Source organism: Brachyistius frenatus, unplaced genomic scaffold, assembly GCF_029030835.1.
Source record: "Brachyistius frenatus isolate BFR_SWC_R1_liver_20210118 unplaced genomic scaffold, ASM2903083v1 Contig_98, whole genome shotgun sequence".
NCBI lineage: Eukaryota > Metazoa > Chordata > Actinopteri > Embiotocidae > Brachyistius > Brachyistius frenatus.
Genome location: NW_027210697.1, coordinates 766,351 through 786,340, shown reverse-complemented (window position 1 = coordinate 786,340; position 19,990 = coordinate 766,351). Strand labels below are relative to the sequence as shown.

Here is a 19,990-nt window from a genome sequence, read left to right as displayed (position 1 = left end):
AAGACAAAAAGGTAAACAGACAAGAAGATGGGAATGTTCTATTATCTTTCTGAACATACCAAAGCTGCTTCACAAAACAAGCAAATGTAGAATACAATTCAGGTAAAAAAAATCAGTATTGTGCTCATCAACACTGCACTGAGTTGAAATGAACTGCTGATCCGTCGGTGTGTTTACAACAAAAGGTTCTTCAGGATGTGCCGCCGACTGCACTTTTCTCACAAAGGATACAAATAAAACCGAAGTAATGGACAACACCGGACGGCTCTATATTTCAGATGCACAGAGAGAAAAACAAAGTATAATCCCAGCTCGAAAACATAACATACGGTCATTAAAACGACTGTTAAATCAAAGTCTGAGGAGGCTTAGTGGCAGATTAAGATATCCCCCACACACTCAATGAAAACATGTTCCCCAACATTACACACCTCAACTAATTAAGAGGCAGATTTCATGTTGTCTAATCAATGAAAATATGTAAGACAACGGATATTTTTGATAATTAATTAAAAAAAATAATGAAATTCATCAATACAGACATATACGTATTTACTGGGATTTTTGCACCCACGGCACTTCCTCAACAATTAGCCTGGTAAACTGTCACTTGTAGTCATGGAAATTAGATTTGTTGTTAACATATTTTCAAAATAAAATGGCAATTTTCTATGACATACAGTACCATGAGGGTATTAAAATGCTGCGCAGTTATTTGGTTATTTTACAAAGTGGGGATTTTCTATGACGTGCAGGCTGTTTCTGCCCATGTTAATGTATCCAGCATCTGCTTTGCATTTTGAGTAGAACTGAACTGCTTCCCAGTTGCTGGAACATTGTTAGTCCTGATGGGGCAGTTTGTCAGGCTCCTGGGAAAATGACAGCTTTGAGCGGAGGCGGCCGAATATGGGTCGGCGACGCGGCCCCGAATCACGTTGCTTGTGGACTATAAAAAAAAAAAAATCAATGTTGGCACTTTTTGTTTAACACGGACACAGGAGCTGTCATAATGTTTGTTACGGCTCTCGGTGTCTTTGACTACTTGCTGACAGCTCGATTTGGACACGATGTTTGTCTGCTCTGGGGCTCAGGAACAGTGATTGCTTAGAATCCTGATTCAAATGTTTTTAAAAGGACAGGTTCACTATTTTTAAAGTCTATCCCAAAACAGAAATGATGCTGAAAAATACTGAAAATGCTCTTAAATAACACTTAGATGGGTTTTGTTGAAGCAGTATTACACGAGAGCGTGTGCTTTAACGTGATTATTGGCATGACAGTGATGCGGTCAGGACTGAGGCGCCGTAAGCATCACTGAAGTGCCAATAATCACGTTAAAGCACACCCGCTTGTGTAATATTGCGATTATACTACAAGTAACCATGTAAATAAAACATGTAATCTAAATGTATTCATATTGTGGGGCAATTCGCCCTCAAAATACAAAACTTTTTTGTTAGTGTGATCTCCGTTTCTGTGGCAATGCATGGGGTATGACTAACAACTGGAAAACAATCAGTCGCGTCAGTAAAAGTGAATGTAATGAATGCCATGTTTAACACTCCAGGAAGCTGGCCGACCCTTAGCAACGACCCTAGCAACAGAGATGAAATCTAGTCCGCTTTATTGCCTTCTAGAGATCGTTTCTCAAACTGAATAAATACAGCACATAGAAACACTAAACTGCTTGGCTCGCTCAATCTTGTTGTCAGATATCCGCTGAAAAGAGATATCGATGGTCTCATTTTAGCACCGTGTCGTGTTAAAACCAAACCGGTCAAAAAAGAGCCCGATTTCACCAAATGGGTCACATATAATAGACCTACAACAAGTAAAACAACAATATACTGCATACTATATAAAACTCAATTCCAATCATATATTCCCATTGAGAAGGCGGAGTGATATTTCTAGTGATGAGCAGGATGTGCTTTACGGGGATTTAAGCACGTTACGAATGTATAGTTGACCAATCAGATTGCTGGCTCAGAACTACTTATTGTATAATTACTATTATCGGAGGACACCATGTCCCTAACATTGTATGATGTTTCAAGGTATTGTTACAATAACTGTTATATTACAAAATGCTGCAAAATACTTTATTAGTAGTTTTAATAACAAGTTTTTATATGACAGCATAAATGTAACAGTTTACCTTCAAACTTGAAGTTAAAAGTACCCCGGCTTGTTGTGCATCTGAGAATCTGTAAACAAACCACTTCGACAAGACTGAAGTGGCTCTCCTCTTTGAAAGTAACTCCTCCACTGTGGAGCCGCTTCCAGCCATACTTCTCATTTATGTGCATATATTTATGTACATAACATACATCATATATCATTATTAAATAATGTCAACAACTCAGAATATTGCCATGTGCTATATTATACCAATATGTTATGGTACACGGCTATTTTCGAAACGTGTTCCTCTTGTTCTGGCCATTAAAAAAAATCCTTTTGTAATTCACTTCTATTGTAAGTAATGGAGACAAAAATCGACATCCTTGTTTCGTGTAAAGTTTATCTGAAGTCAATATGAGCGAGGGGAGAGTGAATTCGACAAATCCAGGTGCTCCCAAGTTAGTGATTGAGTAAAAACTTCCCTCTTTGTGTTTCCATCAATTCGCTGCCGTTTAACAAGGAAACAAAGGCTGTGGAAACACAAAGGAAATTCAGCACTAAAAAGGCATTAACTGTGGAAGATCCCTTCTCAGTTCGTCTCGCGCGAAACTGCTGAAGGCTCATTCTCGTTTAAGATAAAAGTTTTGCTGCCTGGATTGAGGATTGTAGAACTGGCCCCCATTTTTAAATGACCAGCATGAACAGCAAGAATGATTGAAATATGCAAAATATGTTTCTGTGTTTACAAGGGCACCTGACTTTTGTTTTAAAACGGACAAAGGGAAAATTCTCCTTTAAATTACAGTGAAACAAATTGAATAGTTTTAAAAGGAACGCAACACTTTCTTGAGAAATCAGTTCTCTGCTTGTTTACAACTTCAATATTCCACTGCAGCCTTTGGACTCTTTCCCCTCCTCTGTGCCACAAACACAGTTTCTTCATTCGGCCCACACACTGGTCCCATCAACAATGACTCCTTTGTGGAGGAAATAAAACTTCTGTTCTGTCAGAAAGAATTGTTTCTACATTCATGGCCGCAACACTGATTAGCTCACAGGTCGTTTGGGCCGCAGCCGTTGCTCGAGGAAGAGCGGAGGATTTTTTTTTTTGTCAGAACAAAGTTGCACATTCTTTGAATAAACACCATAAAAGCCTGCAGATTAATTGAAAGTTACTATCACTGTGCTTCCACAGATGAAAGCCGCGCTGACGGAACAATCACTCTCGATTGTTCGCTGGAGCGAACTTCGAATGAGCAAACATCTCGGAGTTGTAATTGAGATTTTCACATTATTCAAAATCAACAGGACAGATGGTGCCTCGAATAAAAGTGCTGCCTGCTAATACCAAAAAAAAATTTTTAAAAATACCCTCCTCCGAATTAAATCGACAGGTATCCTGAGCAACCTTCGTTTGACAGGAGGCATTTGGACAAACCATCAAAGAGACACAAGCTTAGAAAAATAAAGAGCCCCGGGAGTAGTGGTGCATGAAAGCTATTCTTTAGGGGAAAATAAGAGACATCACAGAATAGCGATGAAACCAACTCCTACACACCCCGTCCCTGACCTACATAGAGCTCGGAAAACTCCCTCGCTGTGTACCCAACGTGGTAATGAGAGGAGAGATGTTGCATGTGTGTGTGTGTGTGTGTGTACAGGAGGACAGTGAGGTGTGTGTGTACAACTTTAATGGGTGATCGGTGGAAAAGCCACGTGTGTAGTGTAGCTTCTGACTGAAAACTTCAAAAGCTTACCCTGTCTTGTTTTAAATGTAGCAGCTCTTGGATTTGCATATTTAGTGTTGTTTTTTTTTTTTTTTTTTTTCTTCCTCCTTCACTTTCAGAGTGCGAAGTCCTATTACCGAGATGGATCTTGTACTTGGCATCCGAGTCATGTTGCCTAATTCCATCTCAGCTCCCTATTGTGCTGTACTTCATCTCACAAAGCAGTAAGGATATGTAATCTTCTTTGAAAATGAAATTAAATGAGAGGGTTTGAAAACGGAAAGAAGGGAAAGTTTCCTAACTGTATTCAAAGCTTTAATTTTTTTTTTTTTGGTAAATCTTCTGGGCTGCATGTTTAATTCTAGCTGCCGATTCACAGAGAGCCACGTTTGACCACCAAACCGTGGAGCCACTGGTCAGCGGCAGGCGAGTGTATCAATAGACAACGGCAGGGAACAGCAGCTGGTGACGACTGAATAAACAGCATTGGAAAATCTAACAGAAAGTCACTGAGAACGGCGCCACATCAGGGTTTTCCTTTACAGGAAAGTGGCACATAAACACTCAGCAGACAACGAGCGACTCGCGGACCACTGACGACAACAAACAGTGTCAGCCGGAGACGGTTCCGCCGCCGGCGTTCTTTCCATTCCTCGGTTTCCCCGTAGACTTCCTATCAAGAGATATGAATGTGACTTAACCAATTTAGGAACTGCAAACGGCTCCTTGAGAACAGACGCAACGTGTCTTTCTTTGGTTGTCAAAAAGCATAACAATCTGAGTGGGCGGCTGTTCACAGGCATTTCTTGATTTTCATGGATACGCTTAAACACAACGTCGCCTCACCAAACAGTTTCAAACACAGAAGAAAAGCCTATTGAGTTATACATTATGAATGTCATGAATATTTTAAATTTCACTTTTAAATGAATTTCAGTAGATTGTGCGCCATGGGCCGTGTTGAATATGACATCACGCTGTAAACACGGCATGATAAGAGGGTTATCTACGCGCACTGGAGATAGTTATTCCTACTTTACCTCTGGTCTGTTGCACGTTGCCGCCGCTAACACATGCAGGGATATATTATTCATTCAGGGAGGCGGGCGTTTGGCCTTCATATGCCCTCTGCTGTACGAGAGCCGCTCCGGTAATGTCAGCCCCACGACAGCAGTGATGTGCCGGTGATGTCACATTAATCAAGGACACAGTGGGTGTAACCTCTACCTCCCATCTGCCATTAGTGTTTCACAGCACAATGGTGCACCGGGAACCGTATATATATGTATGTGTGTGTGTGTGTGTGTGTGTGTGTGTGTGTGTGTGTGTGTGTGTGTGTGTGTGTGTGTGTGTGTGTGTGTGTGTGTGTGTGTGTGTGTGTGTGTGTGTGTGTGTGTGTGTGTGTGTGTTGTACTGCACAAACACTGACCAGAGATAGGGATGTCGTGAATTCGTCAGGCTGACAATGGTTCCGTTTATCAAGAAAAACGCTTGTGAAGGTGACAAAATGAATCTGTGCCCATGTTAGACGGTGCAAAGTCTATTTTTGAATAATTCTGGTACAAAATTCTTCAGCACATGTCAAACTGAAAACAAATATCTGTAGAGGCTTGAGCTGACATGGGTCGTTGATCAATACCAACTCAAAAAAGTTTTTTGTTTTTTTTAAGTGTCAGGGATTCTGGACGTCGGATCCCAGTTTCACTCTTTTACCTTCCTCCACCGACACCGCTTTGCAAAACCATTATTATGGCAGCATTTTACATTTTAATAGGGCACCTCCATACATGCTGTCGCATCAGCTCGCTTAATGATCCATCACTAGGCGGAGGCTGTGAGTGACAGAAACATATGGGAAAGATAAGTACAGTAAGTGCCGCTGTCCCTCCTGACAGCCATTAGAAATTAATGAAAGTAATTAAAGTCTGACAGGACAACAGGGACCTTTTGATCAATGTCTTGTTATCCGCCTCACAATTGAAATGTTAGACTAGTGTGGCCACCCGATGGCCTCTCTTGTATGTCAGGTAGATATCTCTGTCGCGCGTACGTGTTATACATTAATACCACACTTTAAAACTGCACTTCCATTAAGATGGCAGACTCTCAAACAGACGGTCAAAATCAACGCATGTTGACTGTTCAGTGTCGGTCAAGTTCCAAAATCAGTGGATCCCTACACTTGCCATAATGTGGAGGTTTTAAACCTCACTGGGAGAGCTGAAGGAAAGGTTGCCTATGGAGACGCATTAGATGAAGCTCGCATGCAAGGTGAAAAGAACAGGTGCACACCATCGTTTTAAAACCAGCAGGAAGTTAGTTGTTGTAGTCGAGGCCCGACGGTCTTGGCTCACTTGTCAACACATTCCACAGTTGTTGCTGCAACAGCAGCCGTGATACAGAGCTCACGGAAGACTTCAAGGTACCTCAAAGCCCGAAAACCAACCCGGTTCGTGCAGCTGGAGGCAAAAATCACACCATTTTCCGCAGTCGAACGTGAACACGCATGAAATACACATATCTTTTGCTTCAATGTGACGTCATCTGCGGCGCCCATCACAAATAAGTGTCCAGAAAATCCACTTCAAAAACAGAGACCAGAACCTGCCTGAGAATCATCACGAGTTCTCTACAATAACAAAGCAACAGTTGTCTGTAGATCTTCAAACTACTAATAACTCACCCAACATACATAATGGAGCCAGTTTTTGCTGCAATGTAAACTAATGTGGGCAAAAAGCTAGAATTACTGCGTCACAATTTTATGCCTCCGCCAACCAATCAAGTTACACTTGACTTCCATTTCTGTCTTGACTGATAAAATCAAGACTTTGAAGGAATCCTAACACGTGTCCACGTACTCGGCCAACACTTGAAATATGGATGTTGCTGCCAAGAAGCTACCGATTATAAAAGGTAGATGATTGACACGCACCTTCAACCAGACAGCACAGAAGAGCAACAAACTCAGCACGGTTTCAAGCTCGACGATCGAAGATCTGGAAAGGTGACCTTTCACCTTTTGGATATAAAGTGTCATAATTTCACCAATTACCGTCACGAGAATGGGATTAAAATATGAGAAGCACGTGGCATCACTGTGGCCTTTGACGCCAGAAATTTAACCGCTTCCTCCTTGGGACCAAGTGAACGTTTGTGCCACATCTGAAGATATCGCGTCAAAGCGTTATTGAGGTCACAAGAATGGGACGGACGGGACGGACGACCCGAAAACATGATGCCTACGGTTGTAGCTGCCGCGGAGGCGTGAAAATGACACGCACGTGAGAGGATGTTTGCGGCCCGAGGTGGGACCCTCGGTATCACACATACAACATCTCTTCTCCCTGATGCCACCAACACTTCACCACTAAATGCCGGGCGCATTGTCACGCCTCTCGAACTTCATTCACCCTTTGAGGTTCCAAACTGAGACGTCGTCACGCACCACAGACGTGATGGGTTTGTTTTCACCGGCTGAGTAATCCAAGTGCAGTCATCAAAAAAGATGTTAGATCGCTAGAAATCCCCTTTGATATAGTTTCGTGAACCAAAAATCCTGCTATTTTTCAACATAAAGGAAAACTGACGAATGAGCCAACTTATAAGACGGAAGAAGAAGAAGAAAAAAAAAAACCATGTCTTACTTCTGTTTAATAAATCATCCTCACTTTCGCTGTGTGCTCACGGCTCAGTAACTCGGAAGTTAGATCAAAGACTTGGCAAAACAACCCGCTCCGCGAAGCTCTGTTTGGAGTTTGTTTGATGATGCTGTGTGATGTCTTCTATTGATTCGTTCATTGTCTGCATAAGAGACAGTAAAGAGCGAGAGCAAAGCGTCCAAAACGAGTAGCAATTATTCCCTACTCCCAGTCAAAACTCTGGATGAACTTTCCCTCTGAGTGCAGAGTAAACATCAGCCTCCCTGCTCTGCTTAATTCAGCCCGATGATTGCTCCGGTACAGTGAAAACCGTGCAACTACAACTACAGTGCAAGTATAGACCACAGAGGTCAGACGGGTTAGAACTGAAACACAAGATGTAAACAATCTCCATCGGTTCACTTTTTCTTTTTTTTTTTTTTAAAGGTGACCAACTTCTTGGACTGCCACAGTCTGCTGTTGCCTTTGGCGTCAGCTTTGACATTGCGTTTTGTTTGATGTGTGCCAATGTTAAAAAAAAAAAAAAAAAAACGTTCTCTATCGGTGCGAAGCCGGCGTGGCTGCCGCTTTGATGTGCCAGTCAAATCAGACACGACGTGAAAATACACTCCCGAGCGAACGCGTTCGCTTGTCCTCCGGGCTAAACCTCACGCGTGGCGCTTTTAAAATTAGTCCCCTTAAATCGTCCTAAAATTCCATGAGAGCTCAGGCCCCAGATATCAGGGGATTAATCGAGAGTTACCAACCGGCGTGGCCGGTTGTGATGATTTGGCCTCAAGAGTCTGTTTATCGAGTGACCTCACCGGGAAACGCGACAGGTCGTGTTTGGGCGACGCGACGCGAGTCTGACGAACTACCGTAGGACAAACCTCAGCTCGAAAACATCCCTCGTTAGTTTTTGTCCCCCCTCCCACCCCTCTCCCTTCCTCCCCCCAAGTGCATTCCCAGAGTTCGTCAGCGTGTCGTGGAGCGTACCAGTAAACTACCGGTAGGCGTGTCACCGCTATCAAACGGCTGATTGTGTAGTTGAGTGCCGAGGCCTCCCACGTGTACCCACGACCGTGTGTCCGTGCAAGTTTTCGTGGCCGAACGTGGGGCGAACTGGGCGAGGGTTCCCGCTCTTATAGTGAAGTCTTTGTGGTGGTTTCAAGCCATGCATGCATGGGATGTTAATGTCTGTTGGAAGTGCTGGACTGGGACTGAGGAAGGGAGGGTGTGGGGAGAGGGGGGGGGGGGACAACAACAAAAATCTGATACAGTGAGCCAATGGAGTTCCTTAAAAAAAAAAAGAGAGAGAGAGAGAGAAAAAAAAAAAAAAAAAAAAAAAGCTCTTGGACATCCGGCCCAGAAACAGTGCCCCAGCTTAAAATGCAAATTACTTGGTCAGAGGTCCCTTAGCTCCCCCTCACCCCTCTCCTCCCTGTCCCAGTATCCTCCCAGCCCCCTCCCCACCCCTCTCTACTCTGCTGAGAGTATAGAGGCAGCGTGAAATCCATCCTGGGAGGGGCTATTGTACTCCGGGAAGCAACCTTCAAACTGGAATGGTGCAGGCCAGGCCCGGGCCAGGGAATCTCTTTTTATAGCCCGAGGTGCTGGAAGAGCTTCGCACTGTTGCTGAAAAACGTCCGGCCAGAGGTGATGGGAGGGGGAGGGAAGGAGGAAGGGAAAGGGGAAGGCGGTGGGGGCGTCTGAGACGAGTCGCCAATCCCTCACTCATCCTCCCCGGTGTCTGTCTCAGGAACCGCCGCTATCATAACAAGGCCTCTGTATCCCCGCCGGCTCTCTGAAGCGTGCTCGGGTTTAATCGTCCGTGATGGCGTTGTGCTCTTCCACACGGGGTCTCGGGCCGTCCCCCGTCCCACCCCCGTCCTCATCAGTCTCCCTCGCCTCCGCGTTTTTTTTCTCGTCCACTCAGCTTTAGCTGTCAGACTGAGAGACAAGAGAGGCACAAACCAGCACATCCACCCAACCAACCACCCATCCAACCAACCACCCAACCACCCATCCATCCAACCAACCAACCAACCAACCAACCACCCATCCACCCAACCAACCACCCCCACCCTTACAACTCCACTCCATCAATGGACAAAGCTGCTGCCTTTGCAACATGCTAACCATGCTGAGGAGGAGGAGGAAGAGGAGGAGGAGGAGGAGGAGAGAGAGAGAGAATAAAGGAAAGAGGAGAGACGTGTTTTGAAAGGACAACAACTAGAAATGCTCCTCACCTCCTCGTCCTCAGCAAGAACGCCCTCCGAGACGCTTCAGGCGCTCCCCCGGTGGTGAACCCTTTAACGCCGGTAACCTCCCATAAACTCAGCTTTCACCACACCGCCGGGTCCACCACGCTCATCTCTCATGGTCTCCTGAGAGCTGAACACAGATTGGAATTCTCCTGTGCTGTTTACTTTCCCACAACTTCTCCCCTGCACCGTGTGCACCAGCAGCCCTTAGATGAGGTAACCCTCTCTGCTCCCTCCCCTTTCTCTCTCTCTCTCTCTCTCTCTCTGCCTCTCTCCCGTCTTGGTTGTGGTTCCTCCCTCTGTATCTGTCCCTCTTCTTTTTTCTTTTCTTTTTTAGATGCCTCCCCCCCCAATACTCAATCCATCCAGCCTCATTCTGTCCTTTTCTTTGGTTTCCTCCCTCCCTTCCCTCCCTCCCTTCCCTCCAGACCCCCGCTGCTGCCCAGACCAGCGGCACAAAAGCAAAGCGCGAGGGCGCTCCGTGACAACCGGCCAATGGCGCAGTGACAAAGGCAAAAGCATGCGGCCAATGAAATGCAGAGCGGCCGAGATTTGGACCAATCACGGGAGACACCGGAGAAGAAGTGGGCTGGACAAAGAGAATTAGGGGCAATGCTGTCTCACAACACTTCCGTGTGGGATGAAGGGCTCTCTTCACACGCTGTACTTGAGTCAGCTCTTTGAATTTCTCACTGAGGGCTGACATTTAATTCAAACAGGTTTTGTTGGAAAAAAAAAAAAAAATAGATGTGACTCATTTGCTTGTGAAATAATACCTCGCGTGTATTTGAAATGTTTAGTCTCGGGATAGGAGAAAAATTTAGATGGTTATGTCGTTTTTTTTTGTTTTTTTTTGTATTATATTTTTTAATATATTATAAAATAACAAATGAAATTTAAGAATATGTAATGAAACAGAAAAGGCTGATTAGAAAAAAAGAAAAAAAAAGCCTTTTATACCATCAGAATCAAAAAAAAAAAATTTCCCCCTCGGGGATTAATAAAGTATATACCTACCTACCTACCTTTGTGTTGCCTCTGAACAGCGTAAACATTATGCAACTCGAGAGTGAAAATATTGGCAGGATTTTTATTTTTTAAAGTCACATGCTGTGCAAAGAGAAAACAGATCAATTATCTCTCCAGCTCCCAAATTGGACAAACTACTTACAAAGAATTTACAAAGGCCAGGCAGGTGAACACAAAAAGCAGAGTCCAAAGCTGACAATATAATGACAAGAAAACAGAACTCTAGAAAAACTCAACTTGAAGCGACAAAACCGTATCATCAGGCGCCTCAGAGGCAGACCGGGGGTGGATATACTGAGTGGGCTGATTGGCAGAGTGGCTGCAGGTGAACAGTCGGGCGAACTGGGAGCAGGTGATGTGGGCAAGAAGGACACCGGGCATGGAGGAAGAGCAAGAAAGAGAGCAAGAGAGACTGGGGACCTCTGGTGGGTGGAGGCACCAATACACAGAGCAAGAATGTGCATTTCTTGAAGAAAATGCAGCGTCAATGCTGCAAGAGCTTGCTGGGAGCTGCTAGAACTTGTCTGATGCTCCTGGTGCACCCTGCTTGGGAAGCTGAGAAGGGTTTTCACTACCTGGACTTGGATCAAAAATATCTCATGACACATGCTATTTAACCACCTGACTGTCAGGTCACACCCATCCTGAAGGAGACTTTATTTCTAGAGCACAATAAGACAGACAGAGACAGAGACAGAAAGTACTAAGACGACTAAACTACTTGCATTCCAAAGTTTACGAAACACAAATCAGTAAAAGTGGATTAAACTGGTCCGTGTTCTATCTTCAGATATTATATTAACTTATTATTAATATTACTATTTAAGAAGCATTTGTAACACAAACACACTTATTTAACTACTTTATACTGTTGGCCAGTTTAATCTGTAGCAAAGCATTATGTATGTAAAATCGTAATCTACAAAGTAATTAGTAATTAGTGCAGCTATAAAAAAAATTTAAAAAGTAGTATAAAAAAACTATTTAATAGAGATGATGTGTACAGTGGCAGACAAATTACAAATATCTGCTATAATAAATACTCAGTATATGTACTTGTGGTGATTTGATAGTGTCTTTGGACTATTCTGTGACTCTGGGAGTTTTTCTTCTTTTTTCAGCTGTTGCTGACTCAGTGTTTCTAACCCTGCCTGTAATCACATTTACAGTACAGCAGGTTTTGTGCAGGTTGGGACATGAAGCGCTGGAAGACACTGCACAATGAATCCAAGGTAATGCGTAAGGTTGGGCCAACAATTTACTTTAATTAAATCCAAAGTCCTCCTCAACTCAGCTCAATCATTACCGTGCATGCGTCCTCGTCTGTCTGCAGACTTGACTAAAAGGCAAGATCCACCCAGGGTTACTGTTGTCCAGAAGATTTATTAAAACACATTGAACAAATACACAGAATACAAATAAAAAGATGACAATTCACTTTTTTCATTCAATTGCTATACAGCACAAATATCAGAACCATAACACTGCTTGGAGCTCATTGTCTGTAAATGCTAAATACACTACAACCTCCCAAAAGTGAACCGTCATATCAAACGCTTCACATGCTGTGCATTCACTGCAACAAAGGTGCCTCTTATCAGGGTCTTTTGGTAGCTTTTGAAGCCATGTTAATAAGCATGTACATACATTGTTAACATATTTATAATATTAGACTGAAGCCTTATTTTTAACAGACATTACATTCATACTGACTTCAGTTTGATTGCATTTCATTGGAGTCTTGTGTTTTCGACGTCTTCTTCGTTGTCGTCGCTCCAGAAGGGAAAAGACAGGATTTTGATTGATGAGCACGTACGGTGCACATAGCAGTTCTATGGCAACACCATCCAGTAGACATTCATCTTTTTTTTTTCAATTTCATACAAAAATCTATATGACATGGACTTATCTCTGAAAAATCTTTCAAGTATTTACATGTTTCTGAGGTTCTATCTGTCAAGCAACCTAATACATGTCATGGTCAAGTCTTTGATGGCGTGAACAGAAACACAGGAAACCAAACGGCACTGATTAACACTAACGAAGAGCAGCGCAAAACTGATGCGATACACTTCAAGGTTTTTATCTCATGGTGCTTTCCAAATGGTGATGTTTTGAATTTTGAATTTTCAGTTAAAAGATGTTGAGAGTTGATGTGCGATCAATCTATTTAAATGGAAAGGGGGTCTGAAGAGCGCACCTCCGGACAATCACTTGAATTGGCAACAAGAGAGTAAGAAAATACACTCACCAACTTTGTAAAACACTGCCTTGTCACTTCAGTCAATCACAATTGTCACATCAACAATTTTAAATAAGTGCTGTGGCAATGGCAGTCATAATACAAACAGGTAATGCCACCAGTCTTTGGAGGAAAAAAAATCAAATTAAATCCAAACATTTCAGCAGTGTAAGTAAGCTTGAATTTATAAAAGATTGTTTTCATTAGTGGACAGTCACTGTAGCACATAATAATAGTTGATGGAATGGATCAGATATGTAGCACTACCTTACTGACATGTCTTCACACCAGGTAAAGCAACCGATGACAACAAACACTCTGGAAAGAACCAAAGTTGTAACTGAGGAAGCTGGAATCGAACACATCGTTTAAGAGTAATGCTGTGCAACATTGGTCCTTAGAAGCTGATATACAGAGAATATTTCTTCAAATGTAGGTTGAGACAGTGACACCACTAGTTAGTCTTGACCTCTGCGGAGGAAATACGCTGCGGCAAAGAACAAATCATTCTGGATCGTCTCCTTTTAATGGCACCGAGTGACCAAAGACTTCTCACTTAACATAAAGAGAAGCAAACAAAAGCTCTTTTTTTTTTTTGCGGTCAATACTAAACTTAAGGTGACATTTGCACCGTAAGCACATGTGTTCTTATTTAGTCCTAACAATTAAAAGGGAACCGGGAAAGTCCCTGGGATATAAGAGGGAGAAAAAAAAAAAAGCCACCCTCCATTCAGGACTCTGGTCTGAAACACTGGAGCCCTGCGCTGCATGTGGAGCAGATGAGTTCCTGTTTATAGTGAAGTCCCGCTGGTCGTGGCCCCAGGGTTAAGCTCTACAGCCACTACTAACATTCAAATATAGAAAGAATCACAAATATCGTACCATACACACAAATACTCAGTGTTCTCTAAAATGCATGTAAAATCATTGTCGCACTCCCGATCGATCGTCGCGTACAACACAAGCCAGGCTTCTGGTTTCATCCATGTATGTATACATATGTTCACTATCATTAGACCTATGTGAGGTAAAATAAACTGCAGTCTCTGAGTATGTACAGTACAAGAGGCCAAACTTTCACAGGAGCATCTGCAGTCAAGTGTATCTGCAGGTTGAGCAGAAATGACTTTCTCTAAATTACCAGCAGGTGGCAGTCTTTAGAGGATTCAGACAGACTCGTGTCCAGCTACTGCATACATGATTAACAGTTTTTGATGCTTTTTAAATCAATATTTTTATCCACTGGTTACAACATGAATGACAAAAAAACACATATTTATTTAAAGGAACGATATCGGCCCTCCGAAAAACAATCTCCTGTCAAAGTGTGACTGAGGGTGTCCCGGATTCTTCTCCTCATCAAAGGGAACGAGCTCCGGAGGGGCACAGTCACAGTGTACAGCGAGTAGGCAGATGAATAAAAGCAACGAGGCGCCCGCAGAATGAAAAAAGTCGAGGTCGGCACAAACAAAACACACATTCGGAGATTAGCGTGAGCCCCAACCAAGAGCATCAGAAACTCAATGCCGCCAACTTAATTGAGTTGTAGTGCAGGGCTGAAAAAACAATCCTCTTTCAGAGAAGCTGCTCCGTTTTCCCTCCCAATTCGCAGCTTTCCATCATAGGTAAACAAAAAACAAATATCTACTGAAATACTTCTAGAGGATCCTTGAAAGATAAAAGTGCAATTGTTAGGATAGATACATCTGCATTAATCAGAGAGTTAATTGCCTTATCCGGAGACGGAGGAGAGCTGGATGTTGTAGATTTGGAGTCAGACGGGAGCAGGAGAAAGAGGAGGATGTGGCGCGAGGAGATGATGGGCAGCAGGCGTCCGTAGGTTCCATCCCTGGGAGGTGCTGACCTCTGGTCAAGAGGTACAAAGCTGGTCTAGTCCTCAATGCAGATGACATCACTAGGTTTGCCTGACTTGAGATCAGGCGTCGCCACGTCTCTCAAGGAGTCAAGCGACTTCTTGTCCAGATGGCTTGTAGGCGGTGGAGGTCCATTAGTGGACACTGAAGAGGAGAGAGATCACACATTTAGTGGCTCTCTGTGTGAATATGAATATTGATGTTTACATTTTCTAAGCATACTATAGTGAGAATGACGTAAAATGTCTGGATGCAGTGGCTTAAAAACAGAACCAGCACGGTCAAATTATCGCATCTTATATCAAAACTGAATCCAAAATGTCAAAAACTGTCAGCGTGGAGCGCTGCGCGGGCGCGAGTCCTTGTCCCTCCGGTGCTCTTCAGTTTGGGGATCAAACCGTTTGAGTTGAGAACTCGGAGGCGCTTGTACCCGCCCTGACGAAGGCCTTAGAGGCTGAAACACGTTGGCATAAGATTTCCTGTGATTGAATAGCCATGATTGATTAAAGGCTTTTTAATGAATCACCCTTCTGAGTGCCTCTGAAGTTTTCAACTGAATCCAAAATATCTTTCACAAACCTTCACCGTGTAAATAAAAGTATGATGTTAAGGTGTAAGTATGGGGATGGATGTGTACAACAGACAAGTTTGGTGATACGAGGAGCAATCAAAATGTTCCAAGACTGTTTGCGTTGCGTGTAAACGGAGCGCAGAGCAGGAGGACGTTTTTCTTCCATGTTGGATCGGTTCATCAACGGCAGCTTCGGTGTTACACGCGTTTTTGTTTTTGTGACCACCTTTGCGTGCGCGTCGGTGATCTCAGACCGTGTTCTAGAAGGTACTGCATTTTCCCAACAGTCACAGACATGAACTCGGTATGTACAATCTGATTATTATAATGAAGAAATGTTGTCAAATAATAATAATAATAAAAAGATGACGAGAATTATTCCTCAGTCTTTTGCATCTGACTTTACTTTAAAATGATTCCTGACAGAAATGGAAATCAGTGCTGTTGCAAGTGAAACATCTGTGAATCTTGGCTTATGAAATGTTTTCTGTTTGCCAAAAAGGCATCATTCACTTTAAATGAGTTTTCTTAGTGTGTCGCAACAATTTATCAAAACTTGACTTGGCAGGAACAACCTCCCTTTTCCCGCTTGCCTTATGTTACCTATGATTTACTGCAAATGGTGATTGTTACCGCTGACGTAAGGTCCCAGGGGCATCTGACTGTAGTTGACCATGGGCTGTCCGCCTGGTCCTCGGAACGCCCCGCCAAAACCGCTGCTGTACATCTGGGAGCAGCCGAACGCACTCTGGCTAAAAGGCTGAGAAACAAACAAAAACGAAGAAGGTTACACGACTCATTGACAGGAAACCAAAACAGAGTCATCCTCTCCGTGATAGTTGTGTATTTATTCATGCTTCTACACAACATTTAACAGGTTTAAGTTGCTGTGCCGGAGAAGTTTTCTCTCTACAGCCGGAAAAAACAGACCAAAGCAAGTCAAATTTTCTCGATTGTCTTTTCTTTACAACAGTGTCGTCACCCATTGGTTTGTGAACAGCTGTTATGAAGCCAGTCCCGAGCGTCCCAGAGCCTGAAGTGACCATATTTGGACGAGCTGGGGGGAAGCGAGCATGGGATCTGACGCGATCTGATTGAAAACCCGGCGATGATACGTCCCGCCCACCGGTAGCCGTGACCTGACTGCACTACAGGCCTGTCAATCAAGCAGACACGCCCCCAAAAACACAGCTTTTTGAGGCCTATTTTCTAATTAATGACGGGATTATTTTCAGATGGATTGCCAGAAAACTAATAAGAAGGAGCGACCTTAGCCAGCAAAACCGAAATAACTGGTGGAAAAAGTTCTAATTTTCTTTATTTATTATTTACATTTCGATGGTGACGACCAGTGTTGGCAGGGCCACCACAAAAACACTGTCGGCGAACATGGTCAATCAGACTGCAGACCTGAGATGATCGCTTGTATACCAGAGAATAAAACAACTCTGCTGATGAGCTGTGGGAGAAGAAAGTAATGAGACAACACAGGTTTTGTCGAATCCTTTGGGAGTGAAATGCGGAGCTTGATTGTGAAAGTAAACAACTTTCAAGAGATTTTTTTTTCACATCACTCCCGAGGAAAGTCTTCCAGTGGGAGTAGTTCGAGAAGCCATGGGTTTTTAAAGGAATAATGTGGTTGCTGAGTCGTGACTACTGAGAACTTCAAAGCTCTTTGGGGCTTTTTATTTCTGAAATTGACTCAGCCATATTGCTCATTTTGGTGAGCCTTGTTTTCTCAACCTTTAGAGACACCATTACTTTTAGTCCAATCATTGTGTCTTTCACAACAAATGCGCTCAAGAGTTTTCTAAAGTCGTCTGACCTTCTCGACTGCCACGTCTCATCTCACCTGCTGAGGTGGAGGTTCGCTGCCTCGGCTGGTGAGGCGGCTCAGGATGCTCCTCTCAGACATCTGCAGGCGGGCCGACACCGGCGGGATCCTGGACAGCATGTTGGGGAGTCGTGTCACATCTGCTTTCATGTCACTCAGCAGTTCCTCCAGCTGGTTCAGCACTGCAAGAGCGCAAGAGAGCACACACTCAGCGTTTCGGAGTAACAAGAGTGGTTTTACTTTAATGCTCAGTTAATTCCTGCACATGTCGCATCACTGGGGGGGAAAAAAACACAAGTGAGACCAAAATGCATGAAAAAGTTTGGCAGAATCCCGTTAAAAATGTGAGTAAAGCTCAAATAATTAAAAAAAAAAAAAAAAAAAAAAAAAAAAATTATTTGATCCAGGAGCTGAAATTAAAAATCTGCCAAGAATTAAATGGCATAACATTTTTCACTGGCAGATAAATCAGCGAGGGTCACAGACAGAATCACTTTGAAACGATAACATTTCAACGCCTCGGTTTCGTGCCGTCTTTGGCCTCTTTCCAAACTTTCATCCCACTAATCACTGAAAGCATGTTTTGATTGTGAGTGAAATTAACAAATGAAGCCACTGTGTCAAACAGGATCTTTACTGGCTGCCTGTTAGAAGCTCTTCACGTTACAGGCGTGTGCAGGCAGCTGTGTGCACTTCCTTCGGTGCCTCATTTACTGCCTGGATGGATGGACTTCCAAATGCAATCATCTTATATTAAAGAACTCACTGCAGAATGTCTGCAGCGTAAAACATGAAGATGCATTCAGAATGGGTTGAAATTTAATGTTTTTAAGTGTTTTGGCAGATTTTTCCCTTTGTTTTACTCAAATAAGATGAATGATATAGTTATAATGAATTAATTTTTTCCAGTGCAGCTACAGCAATTACTATACTGCTTTGATTTTTCACTGGTTAAAAAATGTGTCACAATTAAAAAGACTTCTCTATATGACAGAAAAAGAAAACATAAGACCGAGTATTTTATCAAATGTTTTCGTCGTACATAAATAGTGAAATCGTAATAATGTAGGGCGCTTCTACACACAACACATCGCTGATAAATCAGCGATTTTGCCCCGTAAAAAGTCATTAATGCAGGATTATTTTCTGGCAAAACTCCTGACGACTGATGCTATTTTTGAGACTGGGCTGCAGACCTTTGTGCAGCACAGCGTTGGCAGGCTTGTTCCCTGCCAGGGACTCTTTGGACAGGTGCTGGTGGGACTCTGCCAGACACTCCACCTCGGTGAAGCGCGTGTTGAGAGCCATGGCCGGGTGACTGGGGTCCTGGGTCATATTCAGGTAAGCCGCCCGCCGCAGCTGCTCCTCGATCACCAGAGCCTGCTCTAACAACTACAGAAGGCCAGAGGGAGGCAACGAAAAAGAGAGCGTATGAAACACAGACAGTTTGGTTTCCTTTGTATTCAGATATAATAAGCCTTTACTCCTTGACTTATTTCAGTATTTAGTAGTCATTTCAATTTTAAAACTCCACAAGTGCCTTAAAGCGACGAGCGAGGAACTTGTTCTTCATCTCTAGGTAGTTGCCCTTATGTATCTCAGTCTTGAAGGGCTCATTCAGAATCGCATAACGCGGGTCATTCTGAATATCTTGCCAGCGGGCGTAGCCATGTCTGAAATAGATTCCCAGTCAAGGACAACAAATGTGAGCCGAGAAGGTCGTGAAATCAGTCAAATAAAAAAAAGTGAAGATAAGTTCATGGAAAGCCCAGTTTTATATTACTCCTCACAGTTTGTAAATATCAGCCCCTTCAACCGCAGCTCCCTCCTGTCAAAAGTAATTACATTACTTTACCAGATGCTGAGCGACTCGCTCCCACATCTGGGGGGGAAAGGATACGTTACGATGCCAGCCAACAACCAGTAGTCATGGCGACGGTGCCAGATGTCATGCATCTTTCCAGAAGACAGCGCCGCCCGCTCTTCAGTTTGCCAGAGGGTGTGCAGCTCTGACGGCGTGTGAACAAAAACAGTTTGAACAAAAAGTGATAGTCAAGATGTTTCCACCATTTGCAGAGACGGAGAAGCAAACGAACAAGATTCATGACAAAACAAAGCTATTTCAATACGGCACCAGAAACAAAAGAAATTTAAAAAAAAAAAAAAAAACTGAGTAAGAGACACTTGAGCACAAAGTTGAAGTTTACTAAAGAAAAAGGCGAGAAATACCATCACTTTAAAGTCTAGAAGCAGAGAGCGCTGTCTCCCTCAGCTGAAAATCAGACACCCTGAAGATCCCTTTATGATGTTATCACTGGCAATTTTTCCCACTAATATTACTTTAGGCAGTGACTTTGTGAAGTCAAAGAGGGTTATTTAAACGTCGTATTCCCAGCTGTGCTACCAAATCAGCATGAGTGCCTTCATGTTGTTTCATTATTCACTGTCTATAATGTCTTAACTGGGTTCTTAGAATAATGTGCAATCTCAATTGAGTTAAATAGGAACTGTGAAACTTCCCTGCTCACCTATGAGTAAATTATGATCATCAATCTGACTTCTGAGTCCAGTTCACTCGCTTTAAACCAAAACGTATAGTTTGATCAACGCTCATCTCATTCCTTGCTCACATATACAGTACAAGTATGAGACAGAAGTGCTGCCAGTGACACTTCTTTGGTCAA

The 19,990-nt window shown here is 43.2% G+C and overlaps 2 protein-coding genes across 6 annotated transcripts in view; both read right to left on the bottom strand.

Annotated features, from left to right (window-relative positions):
* arhgef10la (Rho guanine nucleotide exchange factor (GEF) 10-like a) overlaps nucleotides 1-10,025 on the bottom strand; it is a 103,338-nt gene extending 93,313 nt beyond the window's left edge. For 2 of the 3 annotated variants that reach the window (XM_069711285.1, XM_069711287.1), the window contains exon 1: nucleotides 9,742-10,025. The gene's annotated coding sequence lies outside the window, so the exon portion shown is untranslated. Of the gene's footprint in view, nucleotides 1-8,488; nucleotides 8,682-9,741 lie in introns of those variants that run through there. The other variant, XM_069711286.1, reaches the window with a different exon arrangement.
* A 2,123-nt stretch (nucleotides 10,026-12,148) lies between these two features.
* The window catches only part of chd5 (chromodomain helicase DNA binding protein 5), a 40,943-nt gene continuing 33,101 nt past the window's right edge, over nucleotides 12,149-19,990 (bottom strand). For 2 of the 3 annotated variants that reach the window (XM_069711311.1, XM_069711313.1), the window contains exons 35-40: nucleotides 19,207-19,315; nucleotides 18,847-18,979; nucleotides 18,503-18,698; nucleotides 17,325-17,488; nucleotides 16,106-16,232; nucleotides 12,149-15,045 (exon numbers count right to left, since the gene is read on the bottom strand). In XM_069711311.1, coding sequence (XP_069567412.1) covers nucleotides 14,918-15,045; nucleotides 16,106-16,232; nucleotides 17,325-17,488; nucleotides 18,503-18,698; nucleotides 18,847-18,979; nucleotides 19,207-19,315 — 857 coding nt within the window. In that variant the 3' untranslated portion in view covers nucleotides 12,149-14,917. Of the gene's footprint in view, nucleotides 15,046-16,075; nucleotides 16,233-17,324; nucleotides 17,489-18,502; nucleotides 18,699-18,846; nucleotides 18,980-19,206; nucleotides 19,316-19,990 lie in introns of all 3 variants that reach the window. The other variant, XM_069711314.1, reaches the window with a different exon arrangement.